We start from the raw sequence: 21,714 nt of genomic DNA on the forward strand, positions 1-21,714 counted from the left end.
TTTGCCGGAGATCAAAGAGATCAAAGCCAGGAGAGAAAGCTTACCACGTGTTGTGAGTCATCATTTTATTCATATTTAGTTTCTTTTGTCTTTTATCAGCATATTTGGTATTGGAGTAATCCAAAAGTCATTGAAAGTAATCAAGTTAAAGTAACCCTACCCAACCCTGGCCTTGAAACATAGACATTTGCAGATAAACTAGTAATTTACCACATTAACAATATAAGATGTGTATTTCTGATTGGTTTAATGCGATCTTCACTAAAAAAACACATTATTTTCCTTTAACAAGCGACCCCAAACTTGAAAACACGTATTTGAGCACGAGACCATGTGTGTTAATAGTAGGCACAATATTAGGCATTTTTACTAGTAAATGGGTCATAAATTTATAGTCTTCCGTCTATTTTCTGCACAGAACTTTGAAAAAAATCTCCAAATTTGGATGTAAAGACTGGCTAGAACAGTGGTGGGCAAACTATGACTTACGGGTCACATGTGGCCCGTTAGGTTTTTTAATTTGACCTGCCAAACAAAAATTGTCAAAATATATTTCAAAAAGTACTATTATTTTAAATTTTGTACCACTCTTGTCCCCGGTGTCCCTTCCTGTGGACTGTCCTCAAAGCCATTGTGCAGATATGTACATGTTATGTTTATTTTTATTTTTTTTACAAAGACATTTATCGAATTTCAAGCAAGGATAACACTTTTGAGCTATTTCATATTGAGTTTTTAAAGCAAATGTCACGCTTAAATAAGGAAACGAATATATTACTTTCCTTTAAATTGGAATGTTTCAAAACCAATTTGAAGAGATACTCCATTTCTATACACATATTAAATCCAGTCACCGATGGAGAAAAACCTGCTCAAATCATATTGCTTCACAGTAGGGATGTTGTACTGCAATGTTCCTTGATTTTACTTCCAAGCATGACAGGTGAGGTAACAGGAAAACCACTGTTATATTTTGGTCTCATCAGACCGCATGGCCTTCTCCTAGGACTTCTCTGGATCATCCAGAGACTCTCTGGCGAATGTTGGACCAAATTTGACACCTATTGATTTCAGGGACTGTAGCTGTCCTTTGACACGTGGATTTTTGATAAACTACTCAACTCATCATCACAGTTTTTTGAGTAGTTCTTCTGGGCCATTTTTGGCTGACAGCTTACATTTCCTAGCTTGATTAACACTTTAGTAGGAGCAATTCAACCTAGGGATTTCCACAATCTGTTTTGTTTTCTACCAATTCCAATCACTTGCTCATTTTTTACCAAGCTTCTTGACAATTGAACGATAGCCTGCTCAATCTTGTGGAAGTTTGCATTGTCTTTGATGCCTGACTCTAGGTAGGAGTAGATAGCCTGATTGATGGTACAGTGTATACTAACCGTTCAAAAGTTTGGGGAAATTTCCTCATTTTTGAAGGAAAAACACATTTTTTTTCAAAGAAAATAACATGAGACGAATCTGAAATACACCCCATACATTATTAACGTGGTAAATGACTATTTTAGCTGCAAATGTCTGATTTTTAATCCCTGTCTGAGAAGGTGTGTAGAGGCTCATTTTCAGCCACTGGCACTCCAGTATATTGTGTTCACTGAAAGCGTTAGAAGGCTAATGGATTATGCAATGATGTTAGCATACTTTAAAACGGTTCAGCTGGTTCTTGGATACCTAAACCACCTGGGTCGTCAGGGCACCACTGAGCACTCAACCCTGGGCAGCTTTCCTCACTGGTGACGGTTCCTAGCCTGTTTTTGGGTTATGGCTAAGTTGCAACCAGTCCTTTCCTTAATATTGTCAGCTCAGTTCTTTTAGGGTCTTTCTCTTCTTCTGACCTCTTGGACGCTGCCTTGGAGATTGATCTGGGCCAGTCCTGAAGATCTTGCCACGTGACCATCCCACTGCAGTTTTCGTCTGCGCAGTTCTTCGTAGGGTTCTTGTTGGGGCCTGGTGCGGACAATCAATGTGGTAGTGGTGTTCCTACCTCGCAATCTAGTTGTCTTTCTAGCAGTCACACACTTATCACCTGCGACCTGATAGTTAGTGGAAGGCTCCGTCTTTTTCGACCAAGCTGGTATGAAGCATGAGCTGTTTTTGTCCATCATTAAGTGTGTCTTGGGCATGTACAGCCTGGCAGCAGCCGTTCCTCTCCAGACTGTTTTTTGGGTTGGTTTTGCTCCCCAACATGAAACAGATAGCAATGGTTTCCATTATTACTAGTTGCAGAAGAAGCCTCCTGATCTGACTATGAAAAGCTAAAAAACTGAGCTTCCTTTGAAGGTAGTCATTTATCAGGAGTATTACATTTGTGGGTGTGATTAAACTTTTATAATGGTGAGTTAAAAGGTTTTTGTGTGAAACTCAACAGTCTATTCTTGTTCTTAGAAACGAAGGGTATTCCTTGTGAGAAAATTGCCAAGAAACTGAAAATCTCCTACAACGGTGTGAACTACTCTCGTCAATAAACAGCGGGGCGGCATTGGCTCAGGAGGTAAAGCTCTTGTCTTGGGATCAAGAGGTCGCAGGTTCTCTTCCGTGTTCTATGTGGAAGTGTCCTTGGGCAAGACACTGAATCCCTAATTCCTCCGATAGCAGGTAGTTAGTTGCCTTGCATGGCTGACACTGCCATCAGTTAGTGTGTAAAGGGAAAAGTGTGAAGCACATTGTAAAGTGCTTTAGGTCTTCATTGACTTGAAAAGCGCTATGTAAATGCAGACCACCACTTACATAGTAGAAAGAGTAGTGGGAAACTCCACTGCACAACCAAGCAAGAGTACATTAGTCTACAGTGTAGTAGAAATTGACACTCAATAGTACCTGCAAACCACCAGTGTCAACATCTACAGTGAAGAGGCGACTACGAGATGCTGGCCTTTAAAAAATCCATATCAGAGACTGGCCAAAAACAGGGAGAAATTAATATGAGCAAATCGACCTATCCATTATCCTCAGTAGGGTCGCCGGGGTGCAGGAGCCCATCCCAGCTAACTTGCAGTGGGCAGGGGACACCCTGAACCGGTTGCCAGCCAGTCGCAGGGCACAGAGACAAGGGGACAATTCAAACCGGGCAATTAACCTGACATGCATGTTTTTGGAATGTGGGAGGAAACCGGAGTGCCCCGAGGAAACCCACGCAAACACGGGGAGAACATGCAAACTCCACACGGGGAGGCTGAACCTCTGCGCGCTCACCACAGAAAACTCATTTGATAAATAAAAAATGTGACTCTTTCATAGAAAATACAAAATACTCTGGATGACCCCAAACGCAGGGTTGGGTAGGGTTACTTTAACTGGATTACTTTCAATTACTTTTGGATTACTCCAATACCAAATATGCTAATAAAAGACAAAAGAAACTAAAAATGAATAAAATTACTAAATTTTGTGCAGGCTTGGGGAGTAATTATTTTCATTTTGTTTCTGTCGCATTTTATGTTAGTTTTGCCGGAGATCAAAGCGATCAAAGCCAGGAGAGAAAGCTTACCACGTGTTGTGAGTCATCATTTTATTCATATTTAGTTTCTTTTGTCTTTTATTAGCATATTTGGTATTGGAGTAATCCAAAAGTAATTGAAAGTAATCAAGTTAAAGTAACCCTACCCAAACCTGCCCAAACGTTTGAACGATACTGTACATATTTTATGTACAAAGTAACAACCACCTCAAACTGGTGCTTACATTAGTAAAAACCATCCGGGGTGGACTCTTTAAAGACAAGTCTCTAAGAGCTATAATTATTATAGATTCTTAGCCAGTACATACAAATAAATTATTTCAATGTGTCTTGGGAACCTCCTGTGTGGGTTCAAATCCAGCTACCGGACTTACTGTGCGGAGTTTGTATGTTCTCCCCGTGCTTGCGTGGGTTTCCTCCGGGCACTCCGGTTTCCTCCCACATTCCAAAGACATGCATTTCAGGTGGATTGGCCGGTCCAAATTGTCCCTAGGTGTGAATGAGCGAGCGAGTTGTCTGTCCCTGTGTGCCCTGCGATTGGCTGGCAACCAGTTCAGGGTGTCCACTGCCCGATGATTGCTGGGATGGGCTCCAGCACCCCCGCGACCCTACTGAGGATGAGCGGTGCAGCTAATGAGATGAGATTTTCTTTTAGGTTTCTTTCCCCTGTAGATCACAATTTACTTTCACCATCGAGGTTTTCCTAAATCAGTTTAAATAAACAGATACATTTAGCAGTCAATTCCACGTTTCAGGGGTTCGTCATTGCTCGTATATTTGCTTCTAAAATGATTATTTACACTCCCAAAATATAAAATAAGACTGACCACGGGCTATTTTAACATCGCAACTCCCCAGTGTCAATATTTGAGGCCTCAACATGATGCATGTTGCGGCTGAAGTGATGTTCCGGTTCCCAATACGTGAAGAATGAGGCCTTATACTTTGACGGCCGGTCGAAAAAGCTGGCAAAATGAAAATATCATTTTTGTTTTTCCTCAAGTTTGAGGTTTTTGGAACATGTTACCGTAGATTTTTGGACAATACAGGGTGTTTAAAAGTCTTGGGCATATTTTGACATTGAATACTATTTAGGGTAAAAAAACACAAAGTTTGAAATCTGAATTTTTTTACATAGAATGTACGATTGGTCACACTGAAATCATGTCAAACGCATACCAGCATGGTCTTGTCAGCTTCTATTTTTCGTGCCTTCAGCTCATTCACATACAGTGCCTTGCCACCCAGGAATTTTCAATCTTATCGATAGAAAACTCCAAATATTTTCTAAGAATCAAGAACATGTGACATATTCATGAAAAAGAACCAAATTTATTCAACATTTGACATTTTTCCGCCAAATTAGATCAATTTGAAAAGTAGTTAATGCAAAAATATTTGCTTCGTACGTCCTACTTTTGCTGCGATCGCAGCTACGAGTAGATTTGTTTTAAAACGGAAAATATTTGCCCATGGCTTCTTTCCGATGTTTTCGGCAAAATGCACGTTAAACAACCGTCTAGGATTCTGTTTTTGCAAATTCAAGAATACCAAACGCCTTTTCCGGTATAATGAACCCCATTAAAGGGTCTGTAAAGAAATACAAGTCAGTAAGTTACAAAAAACGGAATTAGCATTAAAATAGCACAACTTACTACCAGTTATAGTTACGGAGACTTTGAATGTGCCCAAGACTTTTGGAACAAAAACCAAGTAACCGTAAGAATCTCAACACGATACGTGGCCAGCCAATCACCAAACACAAAATATACCTCTGGTAAGCTGCTGTTTACATTTGTGATCCTGTTTAGACTGTTTTTACTGTAAATAAGTGTACATTCATTTTATTTATTGACCTTTATTTTCTTAAGAATAACAACAACTACATATAACGGAGACGTCTCAGAACCGAGGTTTTGTTTTTCATTTCTTTTATTATGAAATCTCATGTTACAACTCGCCATTGTTTTTCCTTTTGTACAAAATCATCAAAGTGTCACACGAGTTTCTTAGACCATGTGCTTTCCATTAAGATTTACTGGGTAAATCGACTCGGTGTGTCCCTGTTTTCGTCACGTCTCGTTAACGAAGTTTGGAGATCGTTTCAGCGTGTGGATCTTAAATTACGCCGGTTGATAGATTATTAACTAGTTTGGAGGAACTAATTCAGTGCTTTGACCCCGACTGGGCCACTTCCTTTCACAAGTGCGAACAATAAGGCTATTTTCAAGCGATACCAGCATGGCGTCCGTTTTAAGCAGGTCCATAAAACCGTGAGTACCGTTCAGGTGTTCTGGTCAACGAGGGCAGCAGAAACTAGAACCCTGTTGCGTAATGAGGATGTTAAAGGGACAGTGTGTCATAATTAGCGCCTCCTAAGGGTAAAAAAAGGGTAATCCATTAAAAAATGGCGGTCTTGACATGAGAAATAAGCAAAAAAATACATATGTGTATAAAACATTTAACTATGAATGTATGGCTTGATTTTCCAAAACAAGTTGACAGTATTCTGATTCTTTAGGAACCCTATGTCGAGAAATGTTCATTAGGGGAGGGAAAACTACGGCCCGCTGGCCACATGCGGCCCATCAGGCTTTTTCAATTAGCCCACTTAATGAAAATGTTAAAAATGTAAGTGTTATCTTCTTGTGACAACTGTCCCCCGCTACTTTTTCTTTACTTGCTATTTGTATAATGTATGTATTTTATTTATTTATATTTGTAGCTAATCTAATAAAAAAACAACCATTTCTAAGCTAGCCGTATTGCATTTTGAGTTTTTCAATGCATATTATCAAATTTAGTGCATACTCTATCCTCTCCCAATCTTTTTGTTCATAGCGAGATCCCGATTGTGTTCGAGAGGGGTCAGATCTCATTTGACTGCGATTTAGTACGTTTTATTGCCTTAATAATTATGTGTTCCGAAGAAGTGATAAAGTAAAGAGCAAGAGGAAAACAGTGACAATGACTGTGAAATAAGAAAGGAACATAATTTATTTATTTGCTTTAATTCTGAGCCAATTAGATTAAATGGTTTATTTATAGACAAGATTAACATACTGTAAACGTCTGCATGTTTCTGTATTCATCAATCCATATAATTGCTATTCTAAAGTCGTACCGCGATTGTTGTAGTCATATTTTAATTTGCCTAATGGAATGTTCAAAAAATATTTTAAAAAAATATTAAATTAACTTACACAAGCCACATTATCTTTCCCATTGATGTATTGCCCAGGTATCATATTTCAGACTGTTTTGGTGGATAAACAACAAAAAAATACAATCATTTTATTCCTTTCGGCCCTTTTACTAAGTATTTTAATCCAGCGTGGCCTGCGACTCAGAACATTTGCCCACCACAAATCTAGAGTCTGCCATCTTGCTGCTACGGGTACCCAATAACCTTGGTAAAGGCTGAGCAAACACGCCAGAAGAAATATTCTGCTTAATAGCAATTTTGAGTCTTATATTGTTTAGTTCCTTTTTAACATTTATTTTCAGTTGCACTACAAAATACAGCAACGTCAAATGGTCAGATAACACACACTGCCCCTTTAAGGGGCACCGTGGAGAGGTTGCACCAAAAGCTTTGTCCCTGAGTCGAGTCTCATAATCATTGCTGTGAATGAGAGGAAACACTCAACAATTAATGGCTTGCATTAGAACAACAGATTCCATAAAATAAAAAATAAGTGGCAACACAAATCAGAAAACAAAGACCCCCTTCAGAAACTTCATAAGTGGTTTTCAGAAGAACCAATAAAATACATTCGTGTACCCAAACACCCGAAATTGTTCCGAAGAAAAAGGGAGCGTGAGGTTTGGCTGGTGCAGGACAGCGGGATGCTGTTGCCGTAGCGACGCAGGAAGATGAGCGTTGCCTCGTTAGGGGACGCTCCTCACAGCTCGTCCCTCACTTGTTTCTTCACAAAGTCGTGGAGGTCTTCGAGGTTGCGGGGACCGTTGTACTCGTTGCCCTGTTTTCCGGCGCTGAACATTATCAGTGTGGGGTAACCTTGCACCTGAGGAAGGGAAATGAGCAAATTCTGTGCATTTTTGAACCTCTTTTTCACCCGTGAACAAAGAGTGATAATAATGTTTATGTTTTGGATCTAAGTGTGTACATATATACATCTGTTTGTGCGTCTGTCCACCCAAGGAGTTTAGATAGGACCACCATCTTTTAAAGGTGGTCAGGTTGCCCCAAAATAAGAACATCTTTGAATACCAACACCATTTCATGATTTTAGGTCTTCATTTGCACTCAGTTTTAATCCTTAGGTTTTTCTCTTCTCAAGAGCAAATGACCTGGCTAAGGAGGCAAATGGGACCCAAAGAGGGTTCGCATCTCAATGCAAGTGATGCTCTCATGGTGCACAACAGTTCTAGTTTAGATCTAATTTTTTTAGAGTATGGGGCTAATTTAAACCAGTTTTATGGGGTTAGTAGGGCTGCATGATTTTGGAAATAACTGCGATTTTTTTAGACATGTATTGCAATTTCGATGCGATTTTCGATTTCAAGAGAAAAGTGCATTTCTGTTCTTGATTCGTTTTTGTGGAGAACTTAAACGCTAATTTACCATGAGATGACGTCCTTAGAGACCAAAACTAAATAACAACTATAGATCTAATAATAAAACCCGAATTGCAGTTGAATAAATGGTCTTTATTGTCTAATGACACATTCGGCAGTAATGGCTTAAGAGTTGTTAGCCTAGCCGTTAGCTGTCCCTTCTGACGGCGCCTCAATCAATTCCTGGGCGCAATAAAAATCCAGGAAGCACGCGCTGGTGATCAGCTTTTCTTTGCGCTATTCTGACTTTCCTCAGAGTCCAATTTATTTGATTAATTAATTATCAATACAGACGCTACCCTACTTACGAACATTAGTTACGAAAAACGGTAGATACAAACATTTTTTTCGGGATGTCGAAAAATATCCAGACATTGCTTTAAGTTACATTTTGCATGGTGTGCACCTTTTTCCGAGTACAGGACAGTACTGTAGCTTCTTCCCGCCTCTACCGGCGTGTGGCGCTGTGAAGAAGAAATCCGTCTTCCTCTTCCTAGTTCGTGTGTAAACATACTATACTGTATCTCCAGGGCGCTAAGAACTTTAACATTTTAATTGTTTGATATCTTGTGCATCCATTTAATATGGTCGGTGTAATTAGGAGGCAAGCAGTTTTCTTTTGAAATGAAAGTGGAATAAGAAAGCTTGATGCGGTTGAATAAATGGTTTGATCGCTTTTCTTCAGCTACTTTATACCACGGAGGAGGAAGTCGCCTAACTCTTAAGTAAGTTAAACTTTACTTTATTTATCTCTATAGACCATATTATTTTATTAAATGTTTATTTTTAGTACAAAACAATACAGGTTACTCATATAAACCTTAAACAACATTCCATACAAAATATAGCACTGAAGCAACTTACGAACAATCTCGTTCGTCTCGTTCAATCTCGCTCGTAAGTAGGGCAGCATCTGTATACTGAGCCGCTAAAGTTATGTATTTGTATTTATTTATTCAGCCAGTATAAACCATAAACATGATATATACAGGAAATCATTTGACATGCGAACCTCTCGACGTGACGCTTTGCCTTTGATCGGCGCTGGGTTTTTAGACCCAACTGCTGTGTTGGGAGTCATTAGGTGACCAAACCCCCCAATAACAACCCTTAATGCCGAGCGCCAAGCAGGGAGGCAATGAGTACCAATGTTGTAAGTCTTAGGTATGACTCGGCCGAGGCTTGAACCAGCGACCTCCCAGTCTCGGAGCGGGCGCCCTACCCCCAAGGCCACCGAGCTGGTTATGAGCTGTCGTGTTTGTTTTGGTGGTCAGTTGTGTGCCCGGCTGCTTGACTGAGCGCCTGCATTTGCCTATCGAAGTCGTGCACACACGTCTTGCAAACTGTGCGCCGCCTGTAATTGGCCTTTAAAAGCCGCTTCTGATTGGCCGGCGCTGTTAAACTCCGATATTTAAAAATTCTTGTTGGCTGAGCACTCTATCACTCAAATAACAAACTGGATCTTTAAATCCTTAAAAACAACAGCAGTGTTTTGCAGTTACACTATTTGCACTACATCACATGCAATATCAATTAGATTTCAGTTAATCTTGCAGCACTAGCTTACATTATATGCGAGTACATTTGGTAGGTACCTATTAATACCATAGATTCTCTATTGCAACATATAAGGGTGTGACAAAATCCGGGGTTGTACGACAAACTAAAAGGTCACCGCACAAGTTGTGCTACGATAGCCAACAAATCCAGATAGCAAATAGGGGTTTGTACCCAAATTCAACATGCCAAGATTGACCGACGTTTTCACACCAAGAAAAATGTGCCATTTTGACGTCTTCATGTTTTGAGATTGCCACAATCCCGCCATCATTGCAGTACTTACGGAATACTTGTTGCAGAGCGTGCGCTCAACGGTGCAGTCCACCTTGGCGATCTTGATGTCCGTTAAGGCGGGATATTCCAGAGTGGTAAGCTTCTCCCAGGTCGGAGCTAACATTTTGCAGTGACCGCACCTGCACAGAACCACGATTCATATGTGTCTGTCTCTGTGTAAAACACGGTATTTATAAATGTGTAACGCACATCCCTAATTCTATTTCACTTTTTCTCCGCTCACACTTTGAATGCAGTGGGAATTTAATCCAGGTCGTGGGGGCGAGAGCGCGGAATCCTAACCACTGGTTCACCAGTGATAGAGATGACACACGAAAAGGCAGTCGATTTTATCTCATTATCACACTGTTTTCAGTCACTTTATAGTGGATAAGATTGACAATAGTGTAGTGAGTGCAGATTCCAAGGTAGAAAAAAAATCTTTCATCATCTTGAAATGCGAAGATTAACAGTACATTTTGTCTAAAAAGTTTTCCATTAACCAGAAAGACACCAAAACTTAAAATATAAGCACAGATTTTCGTATTTGATACGTAAAGTATCTTCCCCCTCTGGCATGTTTGTTTAATCATAATTCATGGAATTAGGAACCATTTGATTAAAGTACAGAGTCCCCTCTTTACTTTGCACTTTGCTGGTTCACTGCTTCGCGTATTTTGAATTCAATTGTCTTTATTGTCATTGATATCAATTTATTGTTCATTTTGTTCAGACAGAGAGCACACAGCTATCATAAGGGGCAGGTTGTATGTGTGTGTATTGGATGGGCGTGACTGTGTACTGTGATTGACTGACAGCATACTCTAGCCTAACAGCTAACTAACTAGAGGCCATTAGCTTTTAGTGACCCGTTACATTGGAAAGAAATTCATGAATTAAATCGGACCCTAAGGAAGGTCAAAAGAGAGCAAATAATGAGCACCGGCAGGTGCTCCATGGATTGTTATCGCGTCTGGGAATCGACTGAGGCAGCGTCAGGAAAGAAAGCAATAGCGAGGCTGCAGGTCTGGCCTAGTGCTACGGCTAGGCTAACAATTCTCTTAAGTGACCACTACTGAGCCTTATAGTTTTCATCCCCATTACTTGTGACAATTGAGGGCTTTCTGTATTTATGTAAACTATAATAAATGATTGATTTTTTTAGAAAACAGCGAGCATCTGAGCATATAGTATGCAAAGGACGTAGCATAACCAAAAGATACGTTTTCAAAAAAAAGGCCACAAGTGCTGCAATGTCTGTTTTACGATACTCAAAACTTGAGAATGCAATGGTTTTTCCAAGTGATTTAGGATCTAGTATTCGTATTGTCACACGTCTGGCTCATCTCTGAGGAGCGGGATGACCCTAAACACCGAAAAATAATGGCGACCAGATGATAAAGGTGCTGATTCTGAGTCAGATCAGGAGGCTTCTCCTGCTACTGATAACCAGGGAATCTAGTACTATCCGTTCCATGTAGAGGAGCAAACCCCAACCCAAAAAACTGGCCAGGTAGGATGGGTGCCGCCAGGCTGTACTTGTCTAAAACACACCACAGGAAGTGGTGTCCAACGACCCTGGCAGTTAAGGTATCTGTGAACCGAATGTTGATTTTGTTCACATCTAAAATGAACAATAAATGTGACACTTACAATGTTTGAAATAGAAGAAAGGAATAAAACGTATTATCATTATAATGTAAAAAGCACAATAAAACATTCTGTAACATTTGTCTCTGGTACTGTGACTAAAATTAAGATTGTGGTTAGAATTCGGCTCACTACAGCCGCAATCTGGGTTCAATTCCCGTCGGAACCAATGTTTTGCAATTGTGGTCGGTAAAACCTCCTGCAAGACGCGCAAATCAAACTAAGTCCGAGTTTTAAAATATTCTGCGTTCTACATGAATAAATACGATATATGTAAGATAACATCAGCCTTACCATGGAGCAAAGAATTTGACAAAAGTGAATCCTTTGGCAATGGTGTCATCAAAGTTGCTTTCCGTCAGCTGAATGACGTTTGACTATGGACAAATAGCAAAACAGACACAATAATTCAGCATCCAAACGTTTTTCCTACATGGACAAAAAATTAAAGGTGCAAGAGGCGCATTTATTATTATATCTTCATGTATTTTTCAAACACGGTTTTTCGTTTTGTGTTAAAACTGAATACCTGCTTAATTCACTCTCAAAGCACTTGGATCAAAAGTAAAGTTCATATAAATAATGATACATGTTTGAAATACTAGGAATCAAAATGCATGTGCCATGGCTAGAGAATAATAAATGTTAATAAATGTTAGCTTACCTCTGTCTCCACCTCAGCTGCTTCTTTTGTTTCTTTAGGCTCCTCCTTGACTTCTTCTGGCTCCGTCTTAACTTCTTTTGGTTCCTCCTTGATTTCTCCCTTGGTCTCTTTTGGATCTTCCTTAGCTTCTTCCTTCACATCTTTATCAGGCTCCTCCGTGGCTTTAGCTTCTTCACCTTCGGCAGGTTCTTCGTCCGTTTTATTTGCAGCCATCACCGCTTGTTCCACAAAATCTTTGAGGGTGTCGTAGTCTCGCTTTCCCTTGTAACGTGTTACCTCTACCTGCAGGTTGAGGCAAATGTCATAATTTGTGTGGGTTTTTTTGGGCTTGATTTTAGGTGTGCGCGCACATGATATATTCCAAGTTTTTATTTCTACTATTTTGCGCACAATATCATTTAGAGGCAGACTGGGCATTTCACACTCAGGCCTTCAGTAGCGCTACTTCTGAATCAATCCAAATCTCAACAGCTACAAAACATTAACTGCAGCAAGGCTACCCTGGTAGCTGGATTTGAACCCATGACCTCAGAACTGTGCCACCCTTCTTTAGTACCGTTAAAAGAAAAATGATGGGTGTAAATCATGGATTTTGTGGATCCACAAAAATATCTGGGATTTAAAAATGCAAGTTTAAATTTTCTGTGTGAATTTTTCAAGACGTGATTTTGAGATCTTGAGTAGATTGTGAATATATTTGTTTTTGAGAGGAATCCATACCTATATAGGTTTTGTGTGAAAATGACAGTAATATGTCGCTTACATTTGCAGTAAGTTCTTACAATAACTATTTACCACTTGGAAACACTACTTTTAATGTTTTGCATGGCTGATGATGCTTCATAGGACAATGCCATACAAACTAATACCAGCTCATATCACGAGGAAATAAATGCAACGGCAAAGCGAAGCCACCAGAGCAGTGCTGTCATCATTTTTAAGCAGACTTGTAGAGAAACGCTGCAATAATTTCAAGCATTTTCCAAACACCTCACCAAAAATTCAAGCACGCTTTAATCCTTGAAAACACAACATTTAAATTAAAGCATTTGAGGATTTCAAGCACATGTATGAACACCGATACATATGTTAATAATAATTAGGTAATTAGAGCCTTTAAGCAGAATAATCACAAGTTATGAGTACAGACGCTGCCCTACTTACGAACGAAATAGGTTCCAGGCGATCGTTCGTAAGTTGAACTTGTTCGTAATTGCTTCAGTGCTATGTTTTGTATAGAATGTATGCTTAAGGTTTATTTAAGTAACCTGTATTGTTTTGTACTAAAAAAATAAACATTTAATAAAATAATATACTCTATAAAGATGAACTTACTTTTGGAAAATAAGCTTCAAGTGTTAGGCGACTTCCTCCTCAGTGGTAGAAAGTGGCCGAAAAAAAGTGTTTCGACCAGTTTCTCAACCGCATCAAGCTTTCTTTTTCCACTTTTATTTGAAAAGAAACAGCTCGCCTCTTTTTTACACCAACCGTATTGAAAACATCCGTATTATTCCAATATGGATGCAAGAGATATTAAACAATAAAAATGTCAAAGTTCTTAGCGCACTGGAGATACAGTATAGTATGTTTACACACGAACTAGGAAGAGGAAGTTGGATTTCTTCTTCAGGTGGATGCTGGGTGAACTCTCACAGCGCCCAGCCGGTAGCGGCGGAAAGAAGCACTACAGTACTGTCCTCTACTCGGAAAAAGGTGCACACAATACAAAATCTAACTTACAGCAATGTCCGGATATTTTTTGAAATCCCGAAAATATTTGTATTCAACATTTTTTGTAACTCGAATGTCCGAAAGTAGGGGAGCGTCTGTATCATGTGTTATAGAATTAAATTTGCAGCGTATTAAATGACACACAATATATGTTTATGTTGTGTCTTGTTTTTTAAACAATACAACTTCTGTTGAATTAAGGTGTGCTGGGTGAGATGTATTTTTTAAAAATATTTGAAAATCGTTATCCTACAGACTGTATTCCAAAATGTGATTTGATTATTGGCCAATTCACCCAGCTCTAGCTAACACCTTATGTAGGTTATGTAATGAGTTGAAAATGCACCTTTTCGCCTCCCTTGAAGAAAAGCAACGTGGGATATCCCCGCACAGTCATCTTGATGCACGTGTCGTGGTACTGTGTGCAGTCCAGCTGAAGATTTTTAACGAAAAAGAACATCGTTTTAATGACATCAAATCTCAATTGTTACAAGAACGCGTTCGTAAAGTATGGTGTTGCGTCATCGGGAAAGCGTACTTTTGCAATTTTGACTTCAGAGTTCTCAAAGGTAGAGGCAATCTGATCCCAGATGGGAGCCAAGGCTTTGCAGTGGCCACACCACGGGGCGTAAAACTTGACAAAATGTAACCCTGGACAAAGAAAGGCGACCAATAAGCAGCCAGATTGAACAAGCTTAACACCCAAAACGTCAAATTTGAGGCTGTGACTCCCTGGATTGACACAGAGCCGTGAAAGCAAATCTCTACCTCCTACGAAGTTGAATGCAACCATTATACATTTATTGCTTCTCTGTTGCCAACATGTAACAGGAGGAGCAATAAACACAGGTTTAAAAAATGCTTATGTCATATCCTGCCATTTATGCTGGTTTATTTATGCCGGAGATCCAAAACAGTTGAGACTCCGAGACACCCTCTGCTTTGCCTTGACTAACAAATATGAAATGTCAGTTAAGTTAATTATGACAAGAAGGAATGAATCCAGACGGACTGCTTTTGCTGGTTAGAAGTTGACCGGCAAGTTTTCTATTGTTGTACATGTTTTACCTGTGGATACGTGGTTCTTAAAGTTCCCGGCAGTGAGCTCGTACATGCCATCCTTGGGCACTGGGGGTTCGTCATTCAATTCCTCTTCAGCTGCTAATTCCTGAACAAAGCGAGTAAAGTCACACGAAACTCATTTAAGCTCGGGGGCCATATGGAAAAAAAACTCCCACGGGTGCCGGACTTGTAGAATAGAAAGTAAGATAGAGGGAAAGATAGAAAGAGAGAGAAAGATAGACAGAAAGTAATATAAATACAGAAAAGATAAAGACAGAAAAAAGAGAAAGAAGGAAAGACATAGAAATATAGAAAAGAGAGAAAGATATAGAAATATAGAAAAGAGAGGGACAGAAAACAGAGAAAGAAAGAAATAGACATATAGAAAAAAGAAAGAGACAGAAAAGAGAAAGAAAAAAATAGACAAATAGAAAAGAGAAAGAGACGGAAAAGAGAAACAAAGGAAAAAAGAGAAAGAAATAAGAGAAATAAAGAAGAGAAAGAAAGAAGAGAAAGACAGACAAAAAAAACAATTGAAATAGAGAAAAGAGCTAAAAAAGGAAAGATCAGTGAGGGAGAGAAAGAGCAAAAGTGACAGAGAGCGAGAGAGAGACATAGAGCGAGAGACATAGAGAGAGATAGAATGAGAGACATAAAGAGAGCGAGAGATAGATAGAATGAGAGACATAGAGAGAGACAGAGAGACAGAGACAGAGAGACAGATAACATTTTAAGGCCATAAGACTTTTGGACAGCTTGAAAATGGGACACAGCAGTCCTTAAGAGAGTGCGGCACTTTGAGAGAACAATGACAGGTGGATAATAAAAAAAAAAAGTTAGGGAGAGAGAAGCCAGCCTTGACCTGAACATATTGTTTGACATGACAAACCCAACCCAAATATCAGCATTTTTTAGTCATAGCTACAACTCTGGTTTGTTTATGTTTGTGATAATTGTGGTGAATTGGTTCGGATGTAAAGGCTGCATTTATTCAACTGTTAAAATAAATAAATTGTTAACAAATTTAAAACCAAGAATTAAATTATTTTTTTCTAATTGTTTGCTTTGATAATATACCTTATTCATCATTATAATTTGTAGGGTAGGTTATGAAGTTAAACTGAATATAGTACTGCAAAGCTAAATATATGGAGTTGACATTTTTTTTTACTGGCCCACACGAGAACATAAAATTTGGAATTGGCCCCCTAGCCGACCGAATTGAGTTTGACATGCCTGTTCTAAAAGTTTTCTTTATACAACACCTACGGAAGGATCCTTCTCGAGCGTCTTCAGCATCCAGTCCTCAAGAGCCTGTATAATCCTCGGTCCCTGGTACTTGATAGGATCTTGGTTTGGCTTGTACAACACAAGCCTACAAACAAAGACATGTTTACGATTGAACAAGAAAACAAAAATCTATGTCATTTGTATAATCAGTGGGCTTTTTATACCAGGAGGAATATGAACATAGTATTTAAAACAATAATAAAGATAAGATGAGATGAGATACTTACGTGGGGTACCCTCTGATGTTGTGGTCTTGGGAGCAAAACCTTGTGTCTTGGACACAATCTATTTTGACCACATATGCGGGGGGATTTTCCATGTTGTTGTACTTATCTGCCAATTCATTCCACGTGGGCTGCAACTTTTTACAATGGCCGCACCTGTACACAACAAATTGCCGCCATCTATGTTAACGTTGCTGTCCTGTACACTCCACTAAAACCGGCAGGTACGTTTATTCTGTTTTACTAACGGACACCTGCAAAGGAGAGCTCGTAAGATGCCAGTTTGTTGTTTGACTACTATACGTCAGTGTTGTTAGTTGTTTTGACTATTGTGCACTGTTGACATCATTGTCACTATTCGGCTAATCATGTTGCTGCTCTTTAATAAACCCTTTAGGGCAGAGGTGTCAAACTCAGTTTCACCGCGGGCCAAATCAGTGTAAAGCAAGTATTTTCAATTATGTTTGCTCATGCCCCCATTTTGGCTTTGAAAGGTAAAAATCCTCTTATGCTTATATTTTGTGCTTAATGCACTATGTGGAGGCTGAATATAAACATAACACATAGCCACTAAGAATGCTGCTGCCCCCTACTGTAGTGGGTGTACAATTGCACTTGATTCTGGGAAAGTCAAAACAACAACAAAAAAGTTCCCCAAAGTCAAACATGTCCGCGCCCCCCTCGACAGAGATAATATATGTCTCAATTTAAATATTTTACATTAATGTGAAAACACTGCCATGGTGTGACACTGAGTCGTCAAATGGATATGGTAGGCGACAGGCATTGTGGGAAAGCACTCTGAACTAATTAATTATAAGATGCATTTTAAGCATTTTAATATCTCGTGGGTCACATAAAAGGATGTGGCGGGGAACATTTGGCCCTAGAGGCATGAGTTTGACACATGTGCTTTAGAGTGTGCGAATCAAAGAGCTTTTCTATCTGATTTTGTAGTCAAGTCATGTTTCTTTGAATAGTCCTTAATCACAAGAAGTCTCAAAGAGCTGTAGAGAATACGGGATACTATTACACTATTACGCTCTCAAACCTGCGAAGTTCTTCTTGACTCTTGGGATCTATTTTGTATCTTTTGGGATCTGTTTTTGTAACCTGGGGATTTAATGAAAATAAAGGGTGCAGGGGAGAGCTTTTAGAAGAGGTTGGGATTCATTATCTCAGGTATAGGCTCGCCCCTAACTTAACACAAAACTGACTATTGTTTAACTCATTGACAACTCTAGCTTCTTATGGCAGCAAATTAGTTAAGATACACATAGTGCAGGTCGCTACTTCTGGGTTAAAGCGCAAGTAACCTAACCTGATGGGAAAAGAATACACAAGCTGATATGTGCACTCAGTATAAAAAAATCAACAAATACTGACTTTATCGTGGAAGATTTATGGCGAAGAAGAATCAGCATTTACAATTTTGCCCCCAGACTAACAGTTTAGGGTCTGTAAATATCATTTTACAATATATATATATATATATATATATATATATATATACAATATGTATGCAATATAATATAAAAAAATAATATATAATATACAATATAATATATACAATTATATGATCCCTCAATGAGGAAATCTGTGCTGGTAGGGATATCAGTGTTTTACTTTATTTCTCTTTATTTAGTAAAACACATGCATTTGTAGGCAAATATTTTTTATGTTCTATTACATAAAAATATAAACTAATTTGGGTCAAGAGTAACCATCCACTAATTAGGTTAATTTGTCCCAAAATTGTATTAAAATGAATGAATGAACAAACAAACAAATGAAATAAGAAACCTCCAAGACTACAAAATAATTTGGTTTTGAACCTTAATGTATCTTAACTAGTTTGAAACAACTCACCCTAAAATATATATACAAATATATGGCCACCTAGTCACGCACCAATGTTAATATTTATTTTTTGTTAATATATTTTTTTATTTCAGATCAGACATGCCATTGACTACAGAGCTGCGCGTAGAAATCATCTTATTATCTGGTCGTGGTGGTGCAACAGAAACCATCTTCATAAAAATGTTTCACACACTTCTGTCGGTCGCTTAATCAAGAAATTCAGAGAAACTGGTAGCGTCCTTGGCTCCACGAGAATTTTGGAAATTGGATCGGTCGAAGAGGTACGGTAGAGTGGTCGCCTGACCTAAACCTGATGGACTTTTATTTCTGGGGTCACAATAAGCAAATTGTTTATTCAACGGAGATTCGTGATTTGGATCATCTGAAGAGTCGTATTATCGATGCTTGTCAACAAATTGATGGTGATGCTGATTTACTGAATCGTGTCTACAGGAATTTTGAATTTCGTATTGGCTTGTGCATAGCCGCAAACGGCGAACATATCGAGCATTTGTAAGACTGGTAAAGAACTTTGAATTTGAATAAATGTTACTACTATAACTTCTTTAATTAACATTGGTGCGTGACTTTGTGGCCACCCTGTATTTTACTTAAGCCTCCAAATGGGGTTATTATTCAAGTACTAAAAAAATAAAATAAAAAATGCTGAAACGCAAAAAGTTAAGAAAAAAATCACCTAAGCAGCAATTGGTCCACATTTTTGCACAATTTGGGTTTATTATCATTTAACCAAAGATTTTTTTGACTGTATGTTTTTTGTATTCTCATTACGATACAATTTTTTGATTATTTCAAATTATGTACGCTGTATAACAGTTTTTGTACGGGAAATTTATTTTATAATATACTGCTACGTATAATAAGCAATACTGGGTTAGCTGCAAGTGAGGAAATAACTAAGAAAAATCCTGGAATAATATTTTTGTTGGTAAATAACCTTGTCTACACATTTTTAATTCTACTTAGTCTTCCTTGCTGTGAGTAAATAGGTGCCGAGTAGTTTTTGTAAGGTTCATTATTGCTTCATAACAGGAAGTACTATCATTAATAAGGAGAGCAAATGGCTGAGGTTGACAGGTATGTTATTATAATGGTTATTATTATTTTAATATCTTGTCTTTCACTGTTTTTATACATTTATTTAGGGCTTTTTGGCGTGTACAATCATTTAAGACGATGGAAAACACTTTTATAGCAAAATGACATTTATAATACGAATATTGCAAGTAAATATCGAAAATCAGATTTTAAAAATAAGCACATTACTTTTTTTTAAATTAATTTGAATTAAATACTGTTTACATTTATTTATAGGTTTATATTTTGCAGTTATAAATTAGAATATGATTTTAGATTGAAGACTGGAATTCTGCTTATGCCACGTCAGCTTAGTGAATTCCCTCAGCATCCCGACTCTCAACTTTCACTACGTCACTTAGAAACACTTTCACCCTCAACTTCAAAGATACATAGCAAGTTTTGTAGGATTAATTCACAAATAATAGGTAAAGGAATACAGTATAAGGTCCACTTTAGCGAAGCCAGCTAACCGGTAGCTGCACTTAGCTTGAATGCTAACTACAAGCTTCAACCACGTAGAGATGACAATTAGCATTTATGCTAACTAGCCTGCTAACTCCCGGCGGGTTAGCTCAGATGTCACGAACACCGGCGTTGCGTTCACGTAACCGGTAAAGCGCAAAGATGATCAACTTACCACGGGGCGTAAAACATGACAAAGTGCGGCGCGGTGGCCACCGCCTCGTTGAACATCTCCACCGTGTACGTGTGCTTGGCGTGTTCTTCTTCTGCTTCATCTTGCTCGCAAAATACTAAAGCAAACAGCAACGCGTGAATAATAACGAAGACGATATGATTGTATTTGAATGCGGCTGCCATGATGAGAGTCTGCCAGTCACTTCTACGATAGAGAATGCGCGTTCACGCTGCTTCTATGAAGGAGAATGCGCGCTCACGCTGCGCCTTGGTGATGTGATTAAAGGTATGTGAGACGTGGAGACAGTGCGCGCTTTGTGAGGATTTCTTTTCTTTTCTTTTTCTATGTTTGCGCTTATCTTCGCAATTGTAAGTGATGTGGAGTGAAGAGCACGTTACTGGGAATAAAGCAATTAGTTACAGTTACTAGTTACTGCATTTAAAACATATTGTCAGATATAACGAAATTGTCTCATCTCATCTCATTAGCTGCACCGCTTATCCTCAGTAGGGTCGTGGGGCTGCTGGAGCCCATGCCAGCAATCATTGGGCAGTGGGGAGGGGACACCCTGAACTGGTTGCCAGCCAATCGCAGGGCACACAGGGACAGACAACGAAATTGTGAATATGCTTAATTGCTGTTAAAATATTCGAGAATTATTGTTCAAACCTCACATTGTTTATTTGCTGTTAATAGTGCCAAAAAAAATTAAAAATAATTGCGTTAGCCCTAGATTACTAACACCCAAAAGTTGCGCGTTACTCTAAAAGTACCCACTAGTGTTATATTCTTAATATATGTCACTAAATATGAAGTCATGATTGCATGAGTTTCCCAGCTATATTAGTGAGCTTATTTAATCATCACAGCATTGCTTTAATGATTCAATTATTCATTTAGTTGTTATAAATGCACTTTGTGTTTATCCACATTTTAAAATTAAGTATTTATTTGCTGTATTCTTTTGATTTTTTACTGTATCATTTCATTCAGTACTTTCCCAGCAATGTTCTAAATCAGGGGTGAGGAACCTATGGCTACACAGTAGATTTTGGTTCGGTCCAGAAGATATAGGGTGTTAAGAGTACAAACTACAGTTTACAGTCACATTGTTACACTAACAGACCATGTTTTGCTCCTTTCCTTTAAAAAAAGTGGTCAGCCATTTTTCGAGCCTTGTTAGGGAGGACATTGTCCTGATGATACAAGCCCAGAATATTCTGTTTATTTCTTATTTTGTTTATTCTTAATAAAACTCCTCAACTGAACTGCTCTATTTATCTCTTATTTCTATGTCCAAATACTTGGTCGGAATCGTGGAAGTTGAACACAAGGCGGGGCACTGATTGTCTAGGACATTACTTGTAACACATTGCCGTACACGCCTGAATTGAAGCCAACCGGCTTAAACTGATTACAAAATAAGGCGGAGCGGATTGATACAAATGTCAATATTATCGATACTGAGCTAAAACTTGGATCATATCGATACTATTCTCTTGGGATCAAGACCTTGATCCCATTACCACAATTACTATGATAATGGTGTGAGTTGGTTGTAAGGGTATGCATAGAATTATAAGTTTCAAATTTGATCCAATTGAGT

The 21,714-nt window shown here is 38.6% G+C and overlaps 1 protein-coding gene across 1 annotated transcript; it reads right to left on the reverse strand.

The window, feature by feature from the left end:
- Positions 1–5,386: 5,386 nt before the first annotated feature.
- Positions 5,387–20,363, reverse strand: txndc5 (thioredoxin domain containing 5). Its single transcript, XM_088322383.1, has 10 exons — positions 20,109–20,363; positions 16,511–16,663; positions 16,263–16,368; positions 15,000–15,099; positions 14,470–14,582; positions 14,278–14,364; positions 12,201–12,482; positions 11,831–11,913; positions 9,897–10,026; positions 5,387–7,500 (listed from the first exon to the last, which is right to left on the reverse strand). The coding sequence occupies exons 1-10, from the start codon at positions 20,288–20,290 to the stop codon at positions 7,378–7,380; spliced, it is 1,359 nt and encodes a 452-aa protein (XP_088178509.1). The 5' UTR covers positions 20,291–20,363; the 3' UTR covers positions 5,387–7,377.
- Between the last annotated feature and the right edge of the window lie 1,351 nt (positions 20,364–21,714).

This window comes from Urocampus carinirostris, chromosome 18 (genome assembly GCF_059441175.1).
Source record: "Urocampus carinirostris isolate Australia breed hairy pipefish chromosome 18, RoL_Ucar_1.0, whole genome shotgun sequence".
NCBI lineage: Eukaryota > Metazoa > Chordata > Actinopteri > Syngnathiformes > Syngnathidae > Urocampus > Urocampus carinirostris.